General features: G+C 41.1%; 1 protein-coding gene across 1 annotated transcript in view; it reads right to left on the reverse strand.

Annotated features, from left to right (window-relative positions):
- Positions 1–654: 654 nt before the first annotated feature.
- Positions 655–20,480, reverse strand: part of GUCA1C (guanylate cyclase activator 1C) — a 31,631-nt gene continuing 11,805 nt past the window's right edge. Inside the window, 4 exon segments of the mRNA XM_008706605.2 lie at positions 655–1,116; positions 1,119–1,247; positions 9,409–9,496; positions 13,873–14,022. Coding sequence (XP_008704827.2) covers positions 1,052–1,116; positions 1,119–1,247; positions 9,409–9,496; positions 13,873–14,022 — 432 coding nt within the window. The 3' untranslated portion in view covers positions 655–1,051.

Genomic DNA, 20,480 nt, shown 5'->3' on the forward strand with positions numbered 1-20,480 from the left:
TCTATCAATATTTTTATCCACATCTGTAACCATGAGGGAGGCAGGGCCATCCAGTCTGTCTTTGCAGTTTCAGTTGTGTGTGTTTAGCCCAAATCTGAATATGAAAGCATAATTGGAAGGTCTTAACATAAAGAGAGCTCACATCTGCTCTTTAGCCTCCACTGTGTTTCCAGGAGAAAGCCTTGCATTGACAGATGTACTAATGGGCCTGTGATATGGAACCCAAAACTTAAAAAGTTCTAGCCCATCAAGAAATCTCATTCATAATTTCATTTTTTGGAAAGGATATAAAAAATGAAATGTCAGAGCTATAATGTCAGGACCGTTTAAAATGTCAAGTGCTTGTTGCATAGCCTGGCTGTCTGCTGTTCTGATCAAACCCCCGACTGGCATAATAATTATAGATGATGCATCGCATTTTCATGCACAACTGGCCCCAGATTTATAACAAATCAGCGGAAACGTTCTCATTGCCCAGCCTGAAATTTTCTCCTTTTACTACATAGCTTAAGACTTTTCCTTTGGAGCAGAACATTATTACTGATTCAAGACAGGATTCAAGGTAAAGAATGAGGAGAAAAAGGGAAGAAAAAAGTTTCTCCATAGACCAGAACTTGGTCATTTATAATACAGAGATACAACAGGAGCCAAGAGGCAGCAAACACATTTGCCGAATGCATGTTTCAGAAGAAGGTTGAAGTATGGAGACACTGGCCAGATCATCCAGTTCTGTTTCAAGATGCAGATTAATTTAGGTGTGCCAGGAAATATACATGTGAGCTCTATTCTTTAATGGATATGGAGACAATCCTTCAGGTTAATCATCATGTTCTAATCTGCAGAGAAAGCACTAATATATAGACAGGAAAGCAACAATTCTTTTGTCTACGATCTTTATGGAAGTCTCCATGGGACTTAAGTGATGTATTCACAAGCCAATGCCAACTATAATAAAAACCTGAAATCAATAGCATGTACGTGGGAGAATTTCATTTCTTCTCAACTGAAAAGTCTTGCACCCCCCGAAAGTCAGGAAAGGCATTCTCACAGCTCACGACTGCTTCATTTCCACCTTCCCTAGATCAGCCTTCTCACATGGTTTGAAGGAAGCCTCCCTTCTGTGTCTGACTGTTTCTCATTATAGAGTACTTTCAGTACATTGGAGAAGTCAAAGCTCTTGGAAACAATCTCCAGAAGATCCTGATCTTTTTCCGTGCCATTGATAAATTCTTCTAAAGTCAATTCTCCTAGAAAATAATAAATGAACAATTAACAAGAGGCTTTGTTCAAACCAGTCACTGGTGTATACAATATATTCCCTGGTACTTTTCTTGACACTCTTGTGACATCCTTTCACCTCAACCAGACTGAATTCTTTGAATATCCTTATATAGAAAAGCATTCAATGGTAGGGTTGCCAATGAAAATGTAGATGACAAATACAATCTATTTTTTTGAAGAGGGAGAGACAGAGAGGGAGGTAGTGCAAGCTGGTGGGGGGCAGAGGGAGAGAGAGAATCTTAAGCAGGCTCCGCGGCCAGCGCAGACCCTGAGGCGGGGCTCAATCGCATGACACCGAGGTAATGACTTGAACCAAAATATACAGTCAGTTGCTTAACTGACTGAATGACCCAGGTGCCCCAAATACAATCTACTTTTAAGTTGAGAACATCAACAATGCACTTGTGGTCACATACACATTCATGTCTCTACACAGTATTGATTATTTGACCTTTAATCTTGAAGATATGACCAGGTGATAGGAGCATGAATATTGCTGATTTCTAAGATCAGGAGCAAATGACTATGTGCAAGGCTGTTTTCAATATTCTTCTCTCAGGAAATAATCCCTGGGACTGTCCAACGCTATGAGGAAGGTTAAACATTTTTTCTTAAAGATTTCATTTGAAAGAGAGAGAGAGAGAGCACAAGCAGGGGAAGGAGCAGAGGGGGAGGAAGGACAAGTAGACTCTGCACTGAGTGTGGAGCCTGACGCAGGGCTTGATCCCAGGACTCTGAGATCATGACCTGAGCTGAAACCAAGAGTCAGATGCTTAACTGACTGAGCCACCCAGGTGCCCCTAGAAAGGTTAAACATTTATTCATCCCACGTATAATCATTGGTCAGCCATTTTCTGATTTTTTTTTTTATTAAGTGGCCTTCACACCCAGCATGCAGCCCAATGTGGGTCTTGAATTCACGACCCCGAGATCAAGACCTGAGCTGAGATCAAGAGTTGGATGCTCAACCAGCTGAGCTCCCCTCTCATTTTTGATTCCTAATTTCATCAGCTTGACTTAAGCCCTAGGCCCATGCTGGCCAGTCCAGTGCTATAAAACCTTTGCCTTATACCCATGTACCATGGCTGCTATGTTTTGCCACTACCCTCATCCTTCAAGACAACTTTTCAACATTCAACAGGGAGGGTTCTCTGCTGAGTCATTTGAATTGTAATTACGAGTTTTACAGTACATGCTAGATAGCTAGTTTGTGTAAGCATACCCCAAATGTCCCTGTTAATCACAATCTTGATAATGTAGAGATCCCGTTCTCCCTCTATATTCCCATCAAGCAGAATCTGCAGTGGAATGTGTTGTTTAGTGTTCAAGGTCAGGGGCTCTGGGGCTGGCCAACCTGGAGTATGTCCCTTAAAACAGTGTCCAGGCGGCAGACCTTGGTTTCCTTGGAAGCGCTGTCCACGGAAGAGAGGAAGGGCCACTGACAGTTGCCAGGTTAAAGTGCTGTGATATAAAACTTGTGGCATAGAGACGCCAGCAGCAGATGCTCTGTCCAGTTGGCCACTCCTGGATTCCCCGTAAGTTCCCCCGATAAACCCATGTCTTGCCAGGCATCAGGCTCCCTCCTCACTAGAGAGTCTGCTTCTCCCTCTGCCCCTCCTCGCACTCATGCTCGCTCCCCCCCTTCTCTCTCAAATAAATAAATAAATAAAATCTTAAAAAAAAAACAAAAACAAAAAACCACTGTCTCTGGGTCTTTTCTTTGGCCTCACGGGACCACCACCCACCCCAGGCTTAGAGTCTGCTGGGACGTGGCTGCACATGAGCCTACAAGTCGAGAGGCAGAGATGTAGTTCCTGATCTCAAAGAGATTGTTCCAGATAGGTTTCGTGGCTAGGCAGAAGGGCAACCAAAGCCAAATCAAGACCATTCAGTAACTAGAGAACGTACATCTGGGGCAGGAAGTCGGCAGGACCCGAAATCAGGTGTTACGCTGTAGCTGTACTTTTGGGGGATAAAATCAAATACCCAAAACACCATGAAGTGATTCAAATATAAACAAACACGGATCATCACATTCTCATAAGATACCGTCCTTTTGGTTTCAGTGGCAAAATTCTAAAACATGTTTCTTAGAGGGAAATCGAATCTTTGTTCCTTATGTTTTCCTTATGCCAAAGAAGTTTGTGCAAAACCCACAGGGTAGGCGTGGAGTCATCTCTGTCTCACAGGGAATGTGTAACCATGGAGTGAACCAAAGTTAAGGAGAGAAAACTAAAAATGAGGAGTAGTGAGTGTGTGGCTGGGGTCAGTCACATGGGTGCAGAGTGGTGGGTCACGGGAACCATAAATAACAAAACAACCCTATTTCTTGCAAAGGGAAATCATAGCTGCTAAATTCCCCATGCAAAATTTCTGGGGGCTTCACATGACCAAAAGAGAAGTGAGAGTGGAGATGGGGGAACTGAAGTGGGTTTTCATCTCTGTTATAATACTTGTCCGTTGTCACCAGTGCTGGCGGAAGCTGGGTCTGAGGGTGTGGAGGGTATAGGCGCCATGTCAGGTGAAAAGGAACACAGGTGACTGGTGTGCCAAAGAGAGAAAAGATGGAATTTCTTTAAAAAACATTTCTTTAAATTGAGATAGAACTGACATATAACGTTCTTTCAGTTTAAGGTATACCACGTAGTGATCTGATACATGTATATATTGCAACATCCATCACCTTCATTAATTACACTTCACACTTTCTTTTTCTTGTGATGAGAACTTTTAAGTTCTACTCCCTTAACTTACAGGATGGAACTCTTCACTGTTGTTTTTTCATTTTTCTCAAAACGTGTGTGCACTCTGCATATTCGTTGTTTTCATGTTACCTAACAACTCACCATAAAAAAAGTTCTTTTTTGAAATTAAGCCGACTTCTATCTATAGCAACTTATAACGTTTACTATCTCTATTTAAATACTTACCTTGAAATTTTCCTCTTTTCCCTCTAGCACTTAGCATTCATTCATTTATTCATCAAACATGTATTAAGCCCCAGCTACAAGTGCCATTTCCTCCAACACTACGGTGTTGGAATGTGACAGGTGCTCGGAAAAAAATGCTGACAAATTGCTTTTATCTGATGTTCTTAAACACTGCTTCCTAGTCCCTTTTAAGTTGCCTGTGGATTTATGCCCAAACAAATTAAAAGGATGGTTTCTGAATCTTTCTAGAAAGAATTGCCTATGTAGGTCCAGAAGCTTCCCCTCAAAAAAATCTACCAGCAAGAGCCAAAGCCAGTAAGAGGTGACTGAGCTGGAGATCACAGGGCTCAGAAGGATCTGAAACAATTGTTTGAGTTTGTATTATTTTGTTGTATATTTACAGATACATTTCAGTATTTGTAGGGCATAATTCAGAAAGTACGAAATTTTATTTTCACATGTTGAAATATACATATACTCATCATTTCTATCTACTGATTTAGTGTTGGTTGTTGTGTTTGTAGATACCTTCTCTCCTCCTGGGGACCCTGAAGGTCAATGCTCTTCCATCACTCACTACCGATTTTACAGCTTCATTGATGATAGAGGCTACCCGTGAATATTTTCTTCAGCCTTGTTTTTGCCATCCAGTTATCTTGTTGATATTCTATTTCTTCCCATTAACATTGTATATTATCTTTCATAACAAAACAAAAAATGACTTCCTACCCCCACCCCGAAAAGAAAAGCCAAAATTTACTGTGCATGCCCACATGATCATTTTTGCTCTAAAGAAGTCAGCTGGTTTTAAAAGAAAGCAGCCTGCGTAAAGGACTTTTCGTCAATTCTTTCTAATTCTTTGAAATTCGAACTTGGTGAAACAGTGTAGCGGGGCTGGGAAATTAGCAGAGATGGGAATGGGGGAGGGGGGTGTCTCAGGAGATGAGACTGACCAGATTTTCAAGGGCAGATGCCCGTGGGGAGTCTACACAACGGGGTTTGTAGTCATCAGCAAATGGCACCAGCGGCGTTTAGCAGCACTTTACAGCCCAGTGTTTATACGCAGCTGTTCATTCTTTTCTATGAGAAAACCCGATTCCCTCTTCTCCTCTGGCAGTTCTGCTTCCCAGTTTGAGTCGCTATGACTCCCATGGCCCTCTACGATGTTCCAGTCGAAAACACTGGTCCTTCTGGGTAACTGCTCAATAAAATGTCTTCATGTCCTGTCCCTGTTTTCTTTTACCCAAAATATCCGCTCAATAATCTCCTCTTTCCTGTGTCTTTGGCCTTGTTCTATTTTCACTTTCACGGTTTATTATCATGAGCCACAGAAGTCTCCCCTGCCCCTGTGCTATGTGGCGCTAGGTTAAACTTGCCTGGACACTTTCTGCACTTGATGCTGTGAACAGCATCTGTAAATCTTCCTAAATCACGTCAAGAACGATTCCTAGGCAGTGCATGGTAGAACAGGGTTGCTCTCCTTCCTGAAGGAAAGGCTGCAGAATTCATGCTTAATCATTTATCCTGACTTGTCTTGCTGTCCTGCCCATTTTCATTCTTCAATAACATTGAATATTGAACTTCAATCTTCTATCTGTGTGATTCTCTTCAAGTTTTCCTTCCTGATGCTTTTGTTCATAATAGAAGAATAAAAATAGCTTATTGCATTATTACAATCATCATGCTCATGATATAAAACTTAAGCACTACAAAAGGGTGTAATGAAATGAAAGAATTCCCCCCTAACCTTTTTTTTGTCCCCCCCCATTTCACTTTCCATTGGTAATTAACTCCTATTAATCAATTACACTTAGATTTTGTAAAGTGGCAATGCATACACCGTATTATTTCCAAAATAGTCTAGACACCTTTCTTCCTACAGATAACATTGCATGTTGTGGGGTGCCTGGGTGGGTCAGTCGGTTAAGCGTCTTATTCTTGATTTTGGCTCAGGTCATGATCTCAGGGTTCTGGGATCGAGTCCCCCATTGGTCTCCCTGCTCAGTGAGGAATCTGCTTGCCCCTCTCTCCCTCTGCCCCTTCCCCCACTAGTGTGCGTGCGTGCTCTTTCTTTTTCTCTCGCTCTCTCTCAAATAATCTTAAAAAAAAAATTCCATGTTGTGCTTGTTTATTTCCTCCTTCACTTTTCATGACATCTTCCTTCCAGACACTCATTCATCTTACAACTATTCATAGAGCAACTGCTATGTGTCAGGAAGTGTGAGCATGCAAGAAATACGAAAGTACATAAAACAAAAATAGTTCTTGCCCTCAGGGAGGTTGCAGATCCTCATCTTTTGTTTTCTTAGCATTTATCCCATGCCTCTCTTTTGATTAATCTTCTTTGATTTGCTAACTACCATGATAATCGTGTATAGAACACTTCACAGCTGTTGTGTATTTTTCTGTCCCAACAAATTTGATATTGGTCATTCTTTTGTCAACAGTTTGCAGTCAAATTGGGATGTTCATGTATGTTCCTAAAGTTCCATCCTGTTGTGCTGTGATCTTCTTCATCTTTGGTTTCAATATTCATGGGATTATCAGATACCAAGAGTATGCTTGCTTTTCAGTTTGAAAAATTAAAAAACAATATATTGGCACGTACTCAACACGATTCTGGTATACTTGACTAAACATCTCTATTTCTACCAACACTGATGTTTAGATAACAATGATAATCAACAATTTAAAAAAATCATATTCGAGGTATATATACTCAGGTTTGTGCAAAGATGGATAGACATGTTCCCCTGTGGTGCTCACTCCCCTTTTATGTGTGAGTGAAACACTTTATTTCCCTGTGTCAAATACTGGTAAAATCCTTTCATACTTCCGCAAATATCAACCTTCTATGTCTTCATTACTTTCTCTTCCTTGCCTTCTGGTGCTCTGGGCTGTCTTTGTCCCACAGTACAATTTCAGCATCCTTTTCTTGATGTAGGGAATGACCAAGCTGTCTCTTGATGAGATGATAAAACAACGGCCAATGATTTGCACATAAAAGCGAATTCTATCAGTTTTAGTTCTGTATATGCATTTGCCAAGGAACAGTGGTTCACTGTTGTTCCAAAATGCAGCTAGTTTATTTGATATCTTCATTGTAAAGGCAATGATATACATCTTTTTTCTCAAATACAAGTTTTTATCAGAGGAAATGATTCACATGATTAGTTCTATAAGCTATTCCAGAAACCATAATGTATTCTCTCTCTTTTGACATATTCTTCCAGGTCAAAAAGCCCATTTCCTGGGCTTCAGGTATCCTTAGTTATTGCCCAAGAAAACACCTTCACTCTTCTAGATTGCATCCTTTTGCAACCCCCTCTTTCTTTTTCTAGGCCCTTCCAACCACGTCCCCCCATTTTATTGGTTCCTTATACTTTGTTTTCAAGGAAACTGTTTAGATAATAAAGAGTCCTGCATCAGTTTCTTGTTTTCTGGAACACACTATCTGTTCCCTCTCACTAATAGAAACTAAGTCCCTTCTCAAGGAGAAGGTCATACTTCTCCAGGAGAGGTCGCCTTTCTTATCATATCCCCACTTCCAACCCTAAAAGCAGAATCCAGAGATATTTTCGAATATTCGTGACCTGCCCTTTTGACATTCATTGTATTACTAAGTCTTAAACATTCACAATGTCCTATTTCCAGGACGCTTACCCTTTGGCCAACGATTTCAGCCCCAGCCTGAAATGTTTTATCATCTCTACTCCAATCCCTGCCATACTCCAGCACCTCTAAGATTAAAAATTAAAACAGAACAAAACCTACAGCATTTGTCCTGTTTGGTGATCAGAATTTTCAACTGCATGTTTCAAATAAAATTTTCATCGGCCTCCTATGGATCTTCCACTCTCTATTTCCCTGGTCCTTGTCTACCTTCACTTAGTTTCCTTGTCAAATATGGGCTGGCAGAATCTGTGTTTTGCAACCTTTCACATGAACTGACTTACTTTATCCCCGATCTATATAAACTCAAATATAAGTGATTACAACCAAATGGCTCTGAGATTGGCCAATTAGAAAATGAGCATGCTGACTTGAAATTGAGGTGAGGCAAACTAGGACTGGGTCCTAAGAGAGAGACTGATGATACTGATACTTTACAAAGTGTTATTCTGAGATTCATACCCTTGTCCAGTCGTTTGGCTCATTCATAATGGTGATTTCATGTGAACTCCCTCCCAGCCTCCTCACCATCCCATCCTGCCAGACTCAGATGCCACATTAGACTTGTGCAAACTGCCACATGCAACATGGATGTCTACTGCCCTCTAGTGTCTATTACAAGAAGTGACCTAAGGTGGGCATGTTGGTTCTGTGGGAAAAAGTTGTCTTGGATTAATGACAACCATGGCTGGAGTCCCAGTGCTTCACATCCATCCCTCCCCACCAAAATGACTTACTAACATCATATTGTCCACAATGTCGAACTTTTTTTTTTTCAAGGAACATTCCTAGATACGCTGCCTCAATCTCAAATCAATATGCTCCCTACCAGTTTACTGAGATCAAAGTCATCTCCCCCTTCTGGAATGTCTGTGTCTTCCCTCTCATTCAGCCTCTGAAGAAGAAGTTACCTTCTCTGAGCTAAAGAGGAGCCCAGATTTTAGGGTAGCAATAGCAGATGGAGAAATGAGCAGAAAGACTAGAAACGTAGAAAAGGTAAAAAGAACAGAAATGAAGGCAAGTACAACAATTCTTCCCAGAAGTGTGTAGTCAAAAGGAAGGAAAAAGTCTGATAGTAGAAGAAAATCACACAATTGAAGAAATGATTTTTATAGTATGGAAAACTTGAGTTTACTTGCAAGTTGATGAGACATCTCCAGTAGAAAGGAATAATTACTAGAACATATCCCAGAGTGAACAGCAGAGTCCTTCGTATCATTTTCTCCCACGTTTCTTTCTTTGGACCTCCCTTTACTCTTGTTCATATATCCCAAGGTGTCAAGCATCATGAATTAAATATATACATATAATATATATATATGTTCAATACTTATTTATTCAATTGAATTGTACGGACTGGAGAACACTGAATTGGTCAAATTATGAGGCCCAAGTGATATCACAACTAAGATCTTCTTGAAAGGTTCATGCTTTTGCTTAAACGACATTCCCACCACCACCATTTCCTACTTTGTAAACTAAAAAAAAAAAAAAAAGGTGAGCCCAAGGAGAGTAATTGCCTTACCATCATTGTTTATATCAATCTTATGAAACACCAAGTTAGTAAATTCTTCAGGACTCAGAGTTTGCTGGCCGTTGAGGGCTTGTACAGCCTGCAAAGAGAAATTAAATCCGAGAGTTCAATTTTGCTGGAAGCAAATACATTTTGTGACATTTCTATCCTCAATGTGACAGAATTTGAGGATATGTTCATGTCATTTTGGCTGTCTAACCTGTTCTAGTTGTTAAAAATAAATAAAAAGATTATATGTCAGTTCAGGGTAATGAGGCTTGGAAATTTAATTAACTGAATACAATCTTAAGTTTGATATTACATAGCACAAAGGGATCCATTCAACATATTAGGTCACGAAAGATGCAAAAAAGCCTACTGGAGAAAAAAATTGCAGCAGCTACTGTCGTAAGAATTCTGGACCTAGAAAACAGACGACGCTCTCAACTTCAGACCAATTATCATTGATCTGATGGAGAAACATGAAAGGATATTCTGTAAGCGTCTAAGGCTTCCCCTCCAGCTTCTGACACAGGCACCTCTGGTCCTTTTTGCCCTTTTGTAGAATGATCGACTGGGAAGACAGATATGTATGCCTTGGAAGGATACTGAATTTCTCTCACATCCTGCCAGCACCTTTTCATCATAAAGGCTGTCAGGGGACCCAGGGAAAATGACATTTCCAGCTTTCCTAGAGGGGAAATTTAACCATTCTCCCCTTCTCTCCCACCTCCAGGTGATTAAATTAAATGACCAACATTTGATGTCAAAATTCATAGTAAAATGAAAGAGAGACGGAGAGAGAGAATGAGCAGTCATCTGGGAAACTGAACATAACTATCTTGATTGAACATGAAGGGATCTTTAGAAAACCGCTGGCAACATGTTTTAAATGAGGGCACAGTCTGAAATAGGACTTCTCTTCTGCTGCTTCTCATGCATTACTGAAGCGGAATCCAGGCTTAGTCAGAGCACGCAGTGGTGAAGCACCATCCCTGGCCTTAGCACGTCCAGGTCTCACAGTTAAATACAGGGTAATGTTTAGAATAATGGTTACTTACATGTAGTATCCTATTAGGTGAACGTTTTTAGGGTTTCTTGGTGTCTTGACAGAGGTCCCAAAAGCCTAGAAAATTTGGCTAGGCGTCCAGTATTCCCATAGCCTGAAGGGATACTAGACAACATACATACATCATAATAAAAGATCATGCAATTTCTAGGATTTGTTTGTCACCCATCTCTGGGCCATATAAGCGAGACTGAAGGACTGATTGGAAGGTTGACAAGGCCTGAAGGGATATTTTCGGAGGCAGTCATCAGTGTTGCCTGTGTTTTCCCTCTTCTAACAGGAGAAACATGGTTGGGGGACGGGCAAGAAGGCATGGGTTGTTTCCTTCTTTCCTCCCTCATTTAGCATATCTGCCCTTTCTCCTGCATTTTGCTAAGCCCTCCTCTGACGACTCTCTGAGCAGGAGCAGGAGGAGGTAGGAGCGAAGGGGGAGCGGGACACCTCTGACTTGGCAGGCACTGCCATGGCTACTGAGTGTCCGAGCTCTCGGGATGGCTGATGTTGGAAATCTGCTCTTTCTCTGAGACCAAGCCTCCCCTTCATTACTGAGACTCTCCTGCAATTCCCTACACGTGAATCATGTACTTTGATTCCAGCTGACCCCTCGAGGCTCCTGCTACAAGCTCTGAGTTTTCAATATCTGCCCAATTGATAGTTCTTGTTTAGGATCGTCCCATGCACTGGAGAATGTTTAACAGCCGCCCCTGGTCCCTAAACAATAGATAGCAGTCACACCTCACCCTCCTCCACTCACTCCCCAGCTGACAACCGAAATGTCTCCCAACATTGCCACATGTCCCCAAGGGGAGGAGGAGTGCAACCTTGCTCCCGGTTAAGAAGCACTCTCTAGTTCTATTTCCAGCTCCCTCTTCTACTGAGGTGCCCTCACTTCTCCAAGTGGGACAAGATCCAAGATAACTCCATGTCTGCTCCCCCACTCCCATATCTGATCTATGGAAAAACCTCCATCCCAACTAATTCTCGGCATGAGATACTTCCTAAACGTCATCCCTCTACTCTGCCGCAATGGTCTGTTTCATATAGATTTCTCAGATTCTAACACTGGAACACAGTGTTCCCCAAACCTCCATGGTCTCCTTAAATCCCCATGCTATTGACTTGAGAGCTCTTACCCGAGAAATCCTCTCTAGTAATCCTTCTCAAAAATTCTCCTGACCATTTTATGCCTTTGAAGTGAAATTAGGGTGTAACTACTTCCTTTGTAAGTTTTGCCTATAATCTAGTCCTTCCTTTGGATCCTTTTGATGGTTGGGCTGCATTTTTTTTTTTAACATCCTGTTATCATGTATTGAGAGAACTTCTATTAAACAGCATGTATTATTCTTTACCCTATTTTTTTCACTTGCCACCATATAGAAAACATGTTTGTCGACCACTCTTTTCTCATAAGTACATATTCCATTGCATTAATTTATTTAAAACCTTCCCTCTTTTAAGTCACTTATTTTTAGTATTTCAGTGATGTAAGTCATGGAACTTTTATCTTTGATGATGTTAATGATTATTTTTCCTGACCAAAAATGTTGACTCTAAAATGAAGATAAACTTTTGGCCTCTTGACACAGATTACCAAATTTCCAGTAATGATCTATCCATTTATACTCCCTCCACAGTGTGTAAGGGTGCTCTTCTTACAGTGCCCTTGCCAGAATTACAGTTTATTCTTGTTAATCTTTATTAATGTCATTGGAGACAAATAGTATCAATTATTAATTTCTGCCCTGTGCTTTTATTATTTCAGTTTCCTTATTTCTTTCTGTTCTCTTTCTAAACACTTTTTTTTTTAAGATTTTTTTATTTATTTATTTGACAGAGAGAGAGACAGCCAGCAAGAGAGAGAACACAAGCAGGGGGAGTGGGAGAGGAAGAAGCAGGCTCCCAGCCGAGGAGCCTGATGCGGGGGCTCGATCCCAGAACACTGGGATCACGCCCTGAGCCGAAGGCAGCCGCTTAACGACTGAGCCACCCAGGCGCCCCTCTTTCTAAACACTTTAAGAAAAATACTCAACTAGCTACTTAATATTTCTCTTTTCTTCACTAACAAATGTTATACATTTTAACTAATGAAAATCTGTGCAAAGATTTCCATAAGATTTAGACAAAATCATTTTTATCCTTTCATTCCTCCTAATTCTTTTGAGAATTTGATGACCCTCTCCCTCCCCCCAAAAATGGGTAACATACAGGAAAAAATTTGCCTTCAGTTTCATGGTCTTCAAAGATTCCCAAAGGCCCCAGATCCATAGATCCCAGGATAAGAACCCTCGCTCTGAGTACTGCTTTGCAGGAATCCCCCAATATTTGTATATTACATTTTTAATGTTTTTAAAATAAATTCGAGCATGTTTATTCAAGAGGATATTCTAAAATTTACATGGGGTTGGGCATTCTCTAGACAATATTTTAGATTCCTAATTTTGTATTACAATATATTATATACAGAATTTCTGAATATTAATGCTTACAAAATTCAGTTACAAAGTGCATCTTAGTACTTTTTTGTGAATTACCTATGTGAGATTAAAGTGGAAGCAATATTAGTATTACCACACTCTTGAATTCTTTGCTTATGTTGGTTAACTCCACATTTGCTAAGCAGTTTTAAATTTTAACAGCTTTGTCCATTATTTGAGGTGTTTAATTATAATTGTGGTTCTATCCATTTATTTTTCGCATTTTTGCTACTACTATGTTTGTAACTCAACTCCTTCGTCTATAAATGGAAGAATTTGGACCAGATCATTTCTAAGACCTCTGATGCTAATTCTGACTGTGTTACAAATTCACTGTATCGCATTCATAATGTTTATTTTACTTCACAACCTCACTTAGGTACAGTGCTCCATTTCAGCTTTTACTTTAGGATCCATTTCATCGAATACCGTGATAATAACTATTCCCACTTCCATGATGGAGGGGGGTGAGATTTATAAAGGGACTCACTGAACTTTAGAGCTGCAAAGGACCTGAGATCCTTGAGCTACCTCTTTAGAAATACTTTAGTCCAGCTCCTGGAAAGACTAGTCCTCAGCTACCTTTGTTCTTAGTCCGTGGCTCTTGCTATATAAATCATCTAGCATTTTAACTGTTCCTCACAAAACTTTCTGCACATATGCAGACAAAAAGATAAATTGTTTTAGAACATCATGTTTATTTCACTTTTCATCTCAGTACTCTGCTACATCTGTGAATTTGAACACCAACAAGAAAATGCTGGTTTGCAGGTGCACACTCAGTAACCAACAGCACAGTGAAACTTACATTGCTCCAGCCGATCCAAATGTCTATCCCAAGAGTCACCAACCACACAGACAGCTGTCCCCACAGGGAGGAAATTTACATTAACTACACAATGTCCCACAAATTTGCTTCACTATTTCACTTACCATGAAGATGTTCAGTAGTTCCTTTTTGTCAATAGAACCGTTTCCATCAGCATCATACAGTTTAAAATACCATTTTAATTTTTGCTCCATTTTTCCTCGTATAACTAGATTTATAGCAGCAATAAACTCTAAAAAGTCAATAAATCCATCCTATGGAAAGCAAGGTGGAAAGGGAAATCAATATCTGAGAAAACAATTGTTTTTTATTTGAGAAGTCATGGTTCAGGAGCAGGACCGTTAGCACAAATTAATACAACCCACAAGATTTCAGCATAGACCTTTCCCTGGCATTTCGTTAAACAAACAAGAACATAGGTAATGTGTATAGAAACAAGTAACTTTAAATATATAGGTAAGTGTCTTTTTTAGAGAAAATACTCCTTATGCCAAAAAAAAAAGGGAAAAGTTCTGAAATGCTGTGAGGGAAGGCTGTGTCCTTACCACCGGACATCCTACAGTGGCTGTCTTCTCCTAAATCCCTTCAGGTTTTATCCTCTACTCAGGAGAAGACAAGGTACCAGTTTCTAGAAGAAAGGAATTACCAAGGAGCTAAATTCCGTACTCTTTAGAGAGCCCAGTTGATCTTTTTGGAATGCTAAACTCCATGATTCCTTCTAAGTACATCGTTTTCAGTATGAATCAAAATTTATGAGCCTCTTTCTGTAAAGATTTTGCCATATTAGTCAATCTGAGAAAAGACTGTTTAAAGCTCTCAAGCTTAGGCAGTTCCCCTCATCCTGTTTTAAATGGTAAAATACTCTCAGTTGAAACAGAAATAGTGGGTATCATTCTTAAGACTCATACCCTTCAAACCTTGCTCAGCCAAATGCTCAACTCTCTTAAGAAAGGTGACTGGCTCTAGGGAGGCGTGTGCCACCCACTCTCTATGTGCCCGTGAGAGACAGAGGCCAATGGTAGCATATTCAGCCCAAGAAAGCACGATGTCAGCTGCATTCTCCTTGGAGCTTTGGAATTTAAAGTCCTATTTACCAAACAGGATGTGACTTAAAGTACCCCTTTCCCTTGGATACAAAGGGCTTGAGACTTATCGGCCTGTAAAATGGTATGTGTTTGCTTTGAGGCTCAAGCTTTTGTGTCTAGTCTGGAAGAAAAGCAAATGAAAAATCACCAGTAGTTCTGGATGTGAAGCAAAGCCTGCTTGCTGGTTAACAGCTTTTTGTTTATTTTGTTTTGCTTTGCTTGTTTTGTATTGTAGACTGCTACAGAATCTCGGATATTGAAAGCCAATGTGCTAATCACTACAGCATTGTCTTCAAATGTATTATTTTTAAAAATTTTCTACAATATGTAATAAAAATATCATTAAAAATATTTTAAAATTTTACTACATGTATTAGATTTTTACATTTTATAACTTAGATATCTTTACCCTATCAATAAATTTAATATCTCTTATAAGCCATAAGACTTCTGTTAACAGTTTGGAGTCTGGTTGAAAGGATCTCCTACAGTAAATCTGCTCAAGTCTACAAAACATAGCTGGTCTTACCTTTTCTACATTAGCCTTTTTTACTGCTCATTACCACTTCATCGTATTAATCCTTAGCCTAGCTATGGCTGAGACAGGGAAGATAGGTTATCATAGAGTTGAAATGTATTTAAGATGACAATAGGGACACCTGGGTGGCTCAGTCAAACCATCTGACTTTGGCTTGGGTCATGATCTCAGGGTCCCGGATGGAGCCCCATGTTGGGTTTCCCACTCAGTGGGGAGTCGGCTTGTCCCTCTGCCCTTCCCCCTGCTCTTGCTTTCTCTCTCTCTCTCAAATAAATAAAATCTTTTAAAAAAAATGACATCAAGATATCTTCCAATTTGGGAAGACGTGACAATTATTTTTCAGTGACGAGACCAGCAGGTGCAGAGGACAGAAATTGGGTGGACAGTATCCAATCAGGGCACATTGGCTCCCAGTTCTTCCTCCTGTGTCTCTTAGGGCTGACCCATCAATACAACAGTTTCCTGGGTAGTTCTTATGCGTGTTTGCCCAAAGGTTACAGAAGCATCCTCCCTGAGGAGGCTGAGCTGGTTATAAAGTTTCCATAAAAACCTTTTATTTTGTGATGGTTTGTTTCACTTTCACTTTTTGAGTCCCGCTTCAGTGATCACAGTTTTTGGCGTCACCTTGTATGATGAATGGCAACAGGCTAGACTGAGCACTATTGACTTTAGGCACAGTGGGCGGGTGGCCCTACCTCCTTCCAAACCACGCTCTGGAAGCTCTGAGCAAACTGTATCAGGAGATGAGCACAAATATTCTCATTGTATGGCTTTAAAATGGACAATCCACAACCAATCTGCAACCAAAGTTGATGATGGGTAAGGAAGGAAGCCTTTTCTACTTAGACAGGTGCAGTCTTTGGCAAAACCTCCTGCAAGCAAAACATTTTCTGTTTTCATTTCAGCATTCTGTTATGTAATCAGACAAATTCTTAACAATCCACAGCCAACTCTTCGTTCCAATTATCTTTCTGGTAAGATTTTGTAGAAATCTGCAGCAGTGAGACAACCCTAGTGAATGTGATTTAATGGCTTGTGTTAATGTTGGCGAGAGTTTTAGGTAATGTTTATTCTGTCAATCAGAAGATAAAGTTATTATTGCCTTTGGTTAACCTATAGTTGTCAAGCCCAGGGTGGGGAGGTGGGTAAGAGCCACAGAGAGGGTGAGATGTTCCTGCAAATGGACTAGGAAGAATGCAACAATGTCCAAAGACTTTTCTTTGAGGCTATCCAAAGGAACACAGTTAAGTTTATATTTCTGTATTTGAGCTACCAGACCCCTTGCGGACACAGAATTGTCTGGAGATGTCTGATACCAACTGGCCTTGTGCCAGAGTAGGGTTCATAAACTCCCTGCATCAGAATCACATGGGGACAATGAACAATGCTAGAAGCTGGCCCCCACACAACAGCATCAAAACTACTTGGGATGGGACCCAAGTGTCTGCATTTTAATATGCTCCCCAGGTGAGTCTGATGTATCCTAAGTTCTGGGAACCACGAACCTAAGCTGTTTTTCTTATAGATGTCTTTTTTTGTAGACAATGTTATCAACTAGGTATCTAAGTGGCTGTGGTAATTGTGACTTATTCTTACTTGAACTTACATAACCTTATTAAGACTAATTAGGAAAAGTATGACCCACATGGTCCAGTCTCAGAATGACACAGGCATACAAATACAGCCTAGCAATAAAAAATTAATATCAAACTAACAGCAAGTCTTTACTTTCATTTCTGGAACAAACACAAGTTGCAAGAAGTGTATGGATTTCTTCACAACACCCCCTTCCTGTCCCAGCTGCTCCCGCACATACATCCTGCTGCTCGATCTTCAGCAACCCCCTCTGCCCACTGCCTTTGCGGCCAACCCGAGCTTGAGAACCCTTCAGCCTTTCAGTTTCCCAATTTGTCTCATAATTCTGCATCACAAATCCTAAAACGTTAGTTTGGCAATGGCAGGATCCTCCTTTGAGGTTGAGGGCAGGGAGGAAACTGGGCATACGCAAAGCCATTCTCAGGAGAGTCTGGGAGCATGTGTACAAAAATAATGTGAGGGGCGCCTGGGTGGCACAGCGGTTAAGCGTCTGCCTTCGGCTCAGGGCGTGATCCCGGCGTTACGAGATCGAGCCCCACATCAGGCTCCTCCGCTAGGAGCCTGCTTCTTCCTCTCCCACTCCCCCTGCTTGTGTTCCCTCTCTCGCTGGCTGTCTCTATCTCTGTTGAATAAATAAATAAATAAAATCTTAAAAATAAATAATAATGTGAATCCCACCACATTTATAGATTCATACGTTATGTTCTTGGGACAGAATGGGTTAAAGGGAAGAGTTAAACAGGGCAAGATATGGAAGCATGACAGTTTCTCGGACTCCAAAGGGAGCTCGGTCCATTAATACATTATGAATCATTTTGTAGAGGGGGTGAAAACAAGAGAGAGAAAAAACATCTGGAGACTTCAAATTCAAGCTTTCTCGTGGTTTCAAAAATGTATGGGAACTATAAGGCAAATCTTTTACATCTATAAAGAAAGTATAAAAAGATAAAAAATATTTAAGGTTTTTTGTTCTTTCTACCATTAAAGAGATGAAACTTTAGAAGTCTAATACAATAAAAAATAATGAAAACAAAATCTATTCTGTTCTATCCAGCAGAAAATCCACAAGTGGAATATATGATCTCCAGGCAATGTTCACAACCTGCCGTAAATCACAGTTGCTTTCAGGATATGATCAATTTGAAATGCAGATAGAAAGTTAAATTATAAGATGTATATGCATATGAAACAATTATTTTATTATTTATTACTAGGTATAAAAGCTATAAAATCTACTATATATATATTTCAAGCACTATGCTAGTCACTTTCCAAGCACCGTCTCTAATTCTAACAGCAACCTGACAGGGGGCCTTATTATTCTTAGCATACAGAGGAGAAAATGGATTTTCAGAGAGGCTAAATAGACTAGTCAAACAACAACGTTAGGACACAGTGGATCCAGGATTTAAATTCCATCAGCCTTACTCTAAGGCTTTTGTTCTTTATTCCACCCAATATTTACTGCCCTCAAAATGCATTACAACCGAGTTCTCCTTCTGGAGGAGGTGTCCGTACAGATGGAACACATTCAGTGCAGCGTGCTGTTCCAGATTCACATGTGTAAACTATTTGGCAATACAGTCGTACTAAGTAAGTGACCCAATGTCTGAAGGTACCGCACCTTGGCGCCTGTTCTCCCTGCATACCTGGTGCTGCCCAAGGGACAGCTGGCCTGTGTGGTGGGAGCTGCTCAGTCTCGGGGACACTGTGAGTGCAGAGAGCTCTTGGGGCCACCACTTCCAGACCTCCCTCACCTGGCTTGCACAGCCACCTGGCTCAGCAGGACAAAAGGTGTTCCCTCTGTTCTTGCCTCTCCTGCTCCTTGGTATCTTTGATGAACACTTCTGTCCATTTTAGAAACCTTAGCCCCCTCTCCCTACCCAAGGGTTTAGCCTCCAGCACCCCAGAGACAGTAGCCCTCCTACATTTCCCTGCAAATTTCCCCAGCTGCCCCTCTGGGACCTGAAGCCCACTCATTGGTGTAGCCAACTCTGTCATGTCTTCAGCTCCGCTCTTGGCTATGACTCTGCAGGGTCCCTTTGCTGTGTGGCCGGTCTTGCTTTGGCTCAGCACTTCCCCCTCTTCAGGGCCTCACACCTGCTTTGCAGCCCTGACTGAACCCTCCATTCTCCCCACTTGGTAAAATGCCCAGGTAAGATGTCACTGTAGATATCATCTGATATGCCAATGTGGTCTTGCCATCACTCTCTGTGTGCCTGAGATGCCCCGAGAAACAGATATTGAAATGTCATCTCAATACATTTCAGAGACATCTGCTTTGGAGTTTTGTTCCAGGGATGGAGCCACAAATTTATAATCTGGGTAATGTCCTTACGGGAACTTGGCTTCATTTCATAGATTCAAACTGTGGAGTTTTAGTTCTAGAAATAGTCCTTCATTTGCAAATAATAGTAAAAATAACAATCATAATAATCATAATGACAATGACAAATTTTTTTTTTAAAGGAGATAGAAGTCTATAGAACAAACTGCAAAGTAGCAGTGGGCAGGACAGCAAGGGAGAGACTGTCTGCCATGAGGCAGTGGCAGGGGCTGTAGTTAAAGAAGAAAGTTGAGGAAGTATGGGAACAAACGGAATTTTCCTTTTTCGGGACCTGTGTCCTGGTGTAAGTAACCCATTTGTCAGCTAGGGCCTATGGCTATTTTGAGGTGGGTCACCTAATGTGTCTGTTGTATCCAGCCAGGGGGTTGGGAGTCACTGTGGGCCCTTTTACCTTGCTCAGGTTTCCACTGTCCAAGTAGATTGGCTAAAAGTGGCCTCTACATCCCCCCCTGACAGATCGACAATGACAAATCCTTGGCATTTGAGTGGAGGTCTCATCTTCAGTAGCTGCTTCATGCTGAATGAGGGGTGTAGACATGTCCCTACCTGTGGGTCAACGTTGGTCAGTTGGGAATTTAATAGGAGTTATGGAAGGCTGAGGCTGCTGTGTCTAGAGTTGATAACATATGGGAGTTTCCTTGAGCAGACAGGATCATCCATCAGCTTGAAGTTACGGCAGTGAGGGAGTCTTGACACCAGGCGGGGAGACACCAGGGTCTTGAATCTTGAGAGCTGCCGGTGAGAAGATTTTTAGATGTCTGGCTTAAAGCATCATCGGATGGTGTGGGAACAGGCAGCAGGAATCAGATGGGTTTTCTGGTTTGTAATTTACATGTCTCTGCTGATCCTTTTGAATGGCCCTTAGAGCCATAGGCACAAAGATCGTCTATACATGAGTTTTGTAGCAGTTTCTTCGAAGCTGACCTCAAGCTGTCCAGCATCAGTTTTTAGGGCTTCTCTTCCAGGAGGCCTCCTTAACGAGGACAATGACAACTACTGATGCTGATGTAAAATTTGCTACACACACAGCCCAGCCATTGTGCTTTACACACCTGAATTCAGTTAACCCGAAAAAGGCCCTGAACGGTATATACCAATAAGCACAGTGTCCTGGGGTCTAGTGACACCAAGACCATAGAAATAGGG

Source organism: Ursus maritimus, unplaced genomic scaffold, assembly GCF_017311325.1.
Source record: "Ursus maritimus isolate PB19 unplaced genomic scaffold, ASM1731132v1 scaffold_4, whole genome shotgun sequence".
Taxonomy (NCBI): Eukaryota; Metazoa; Chordata; class Mammalia; order Carnivora; family Ursidae; genus Ursus; species Ursus maritimus.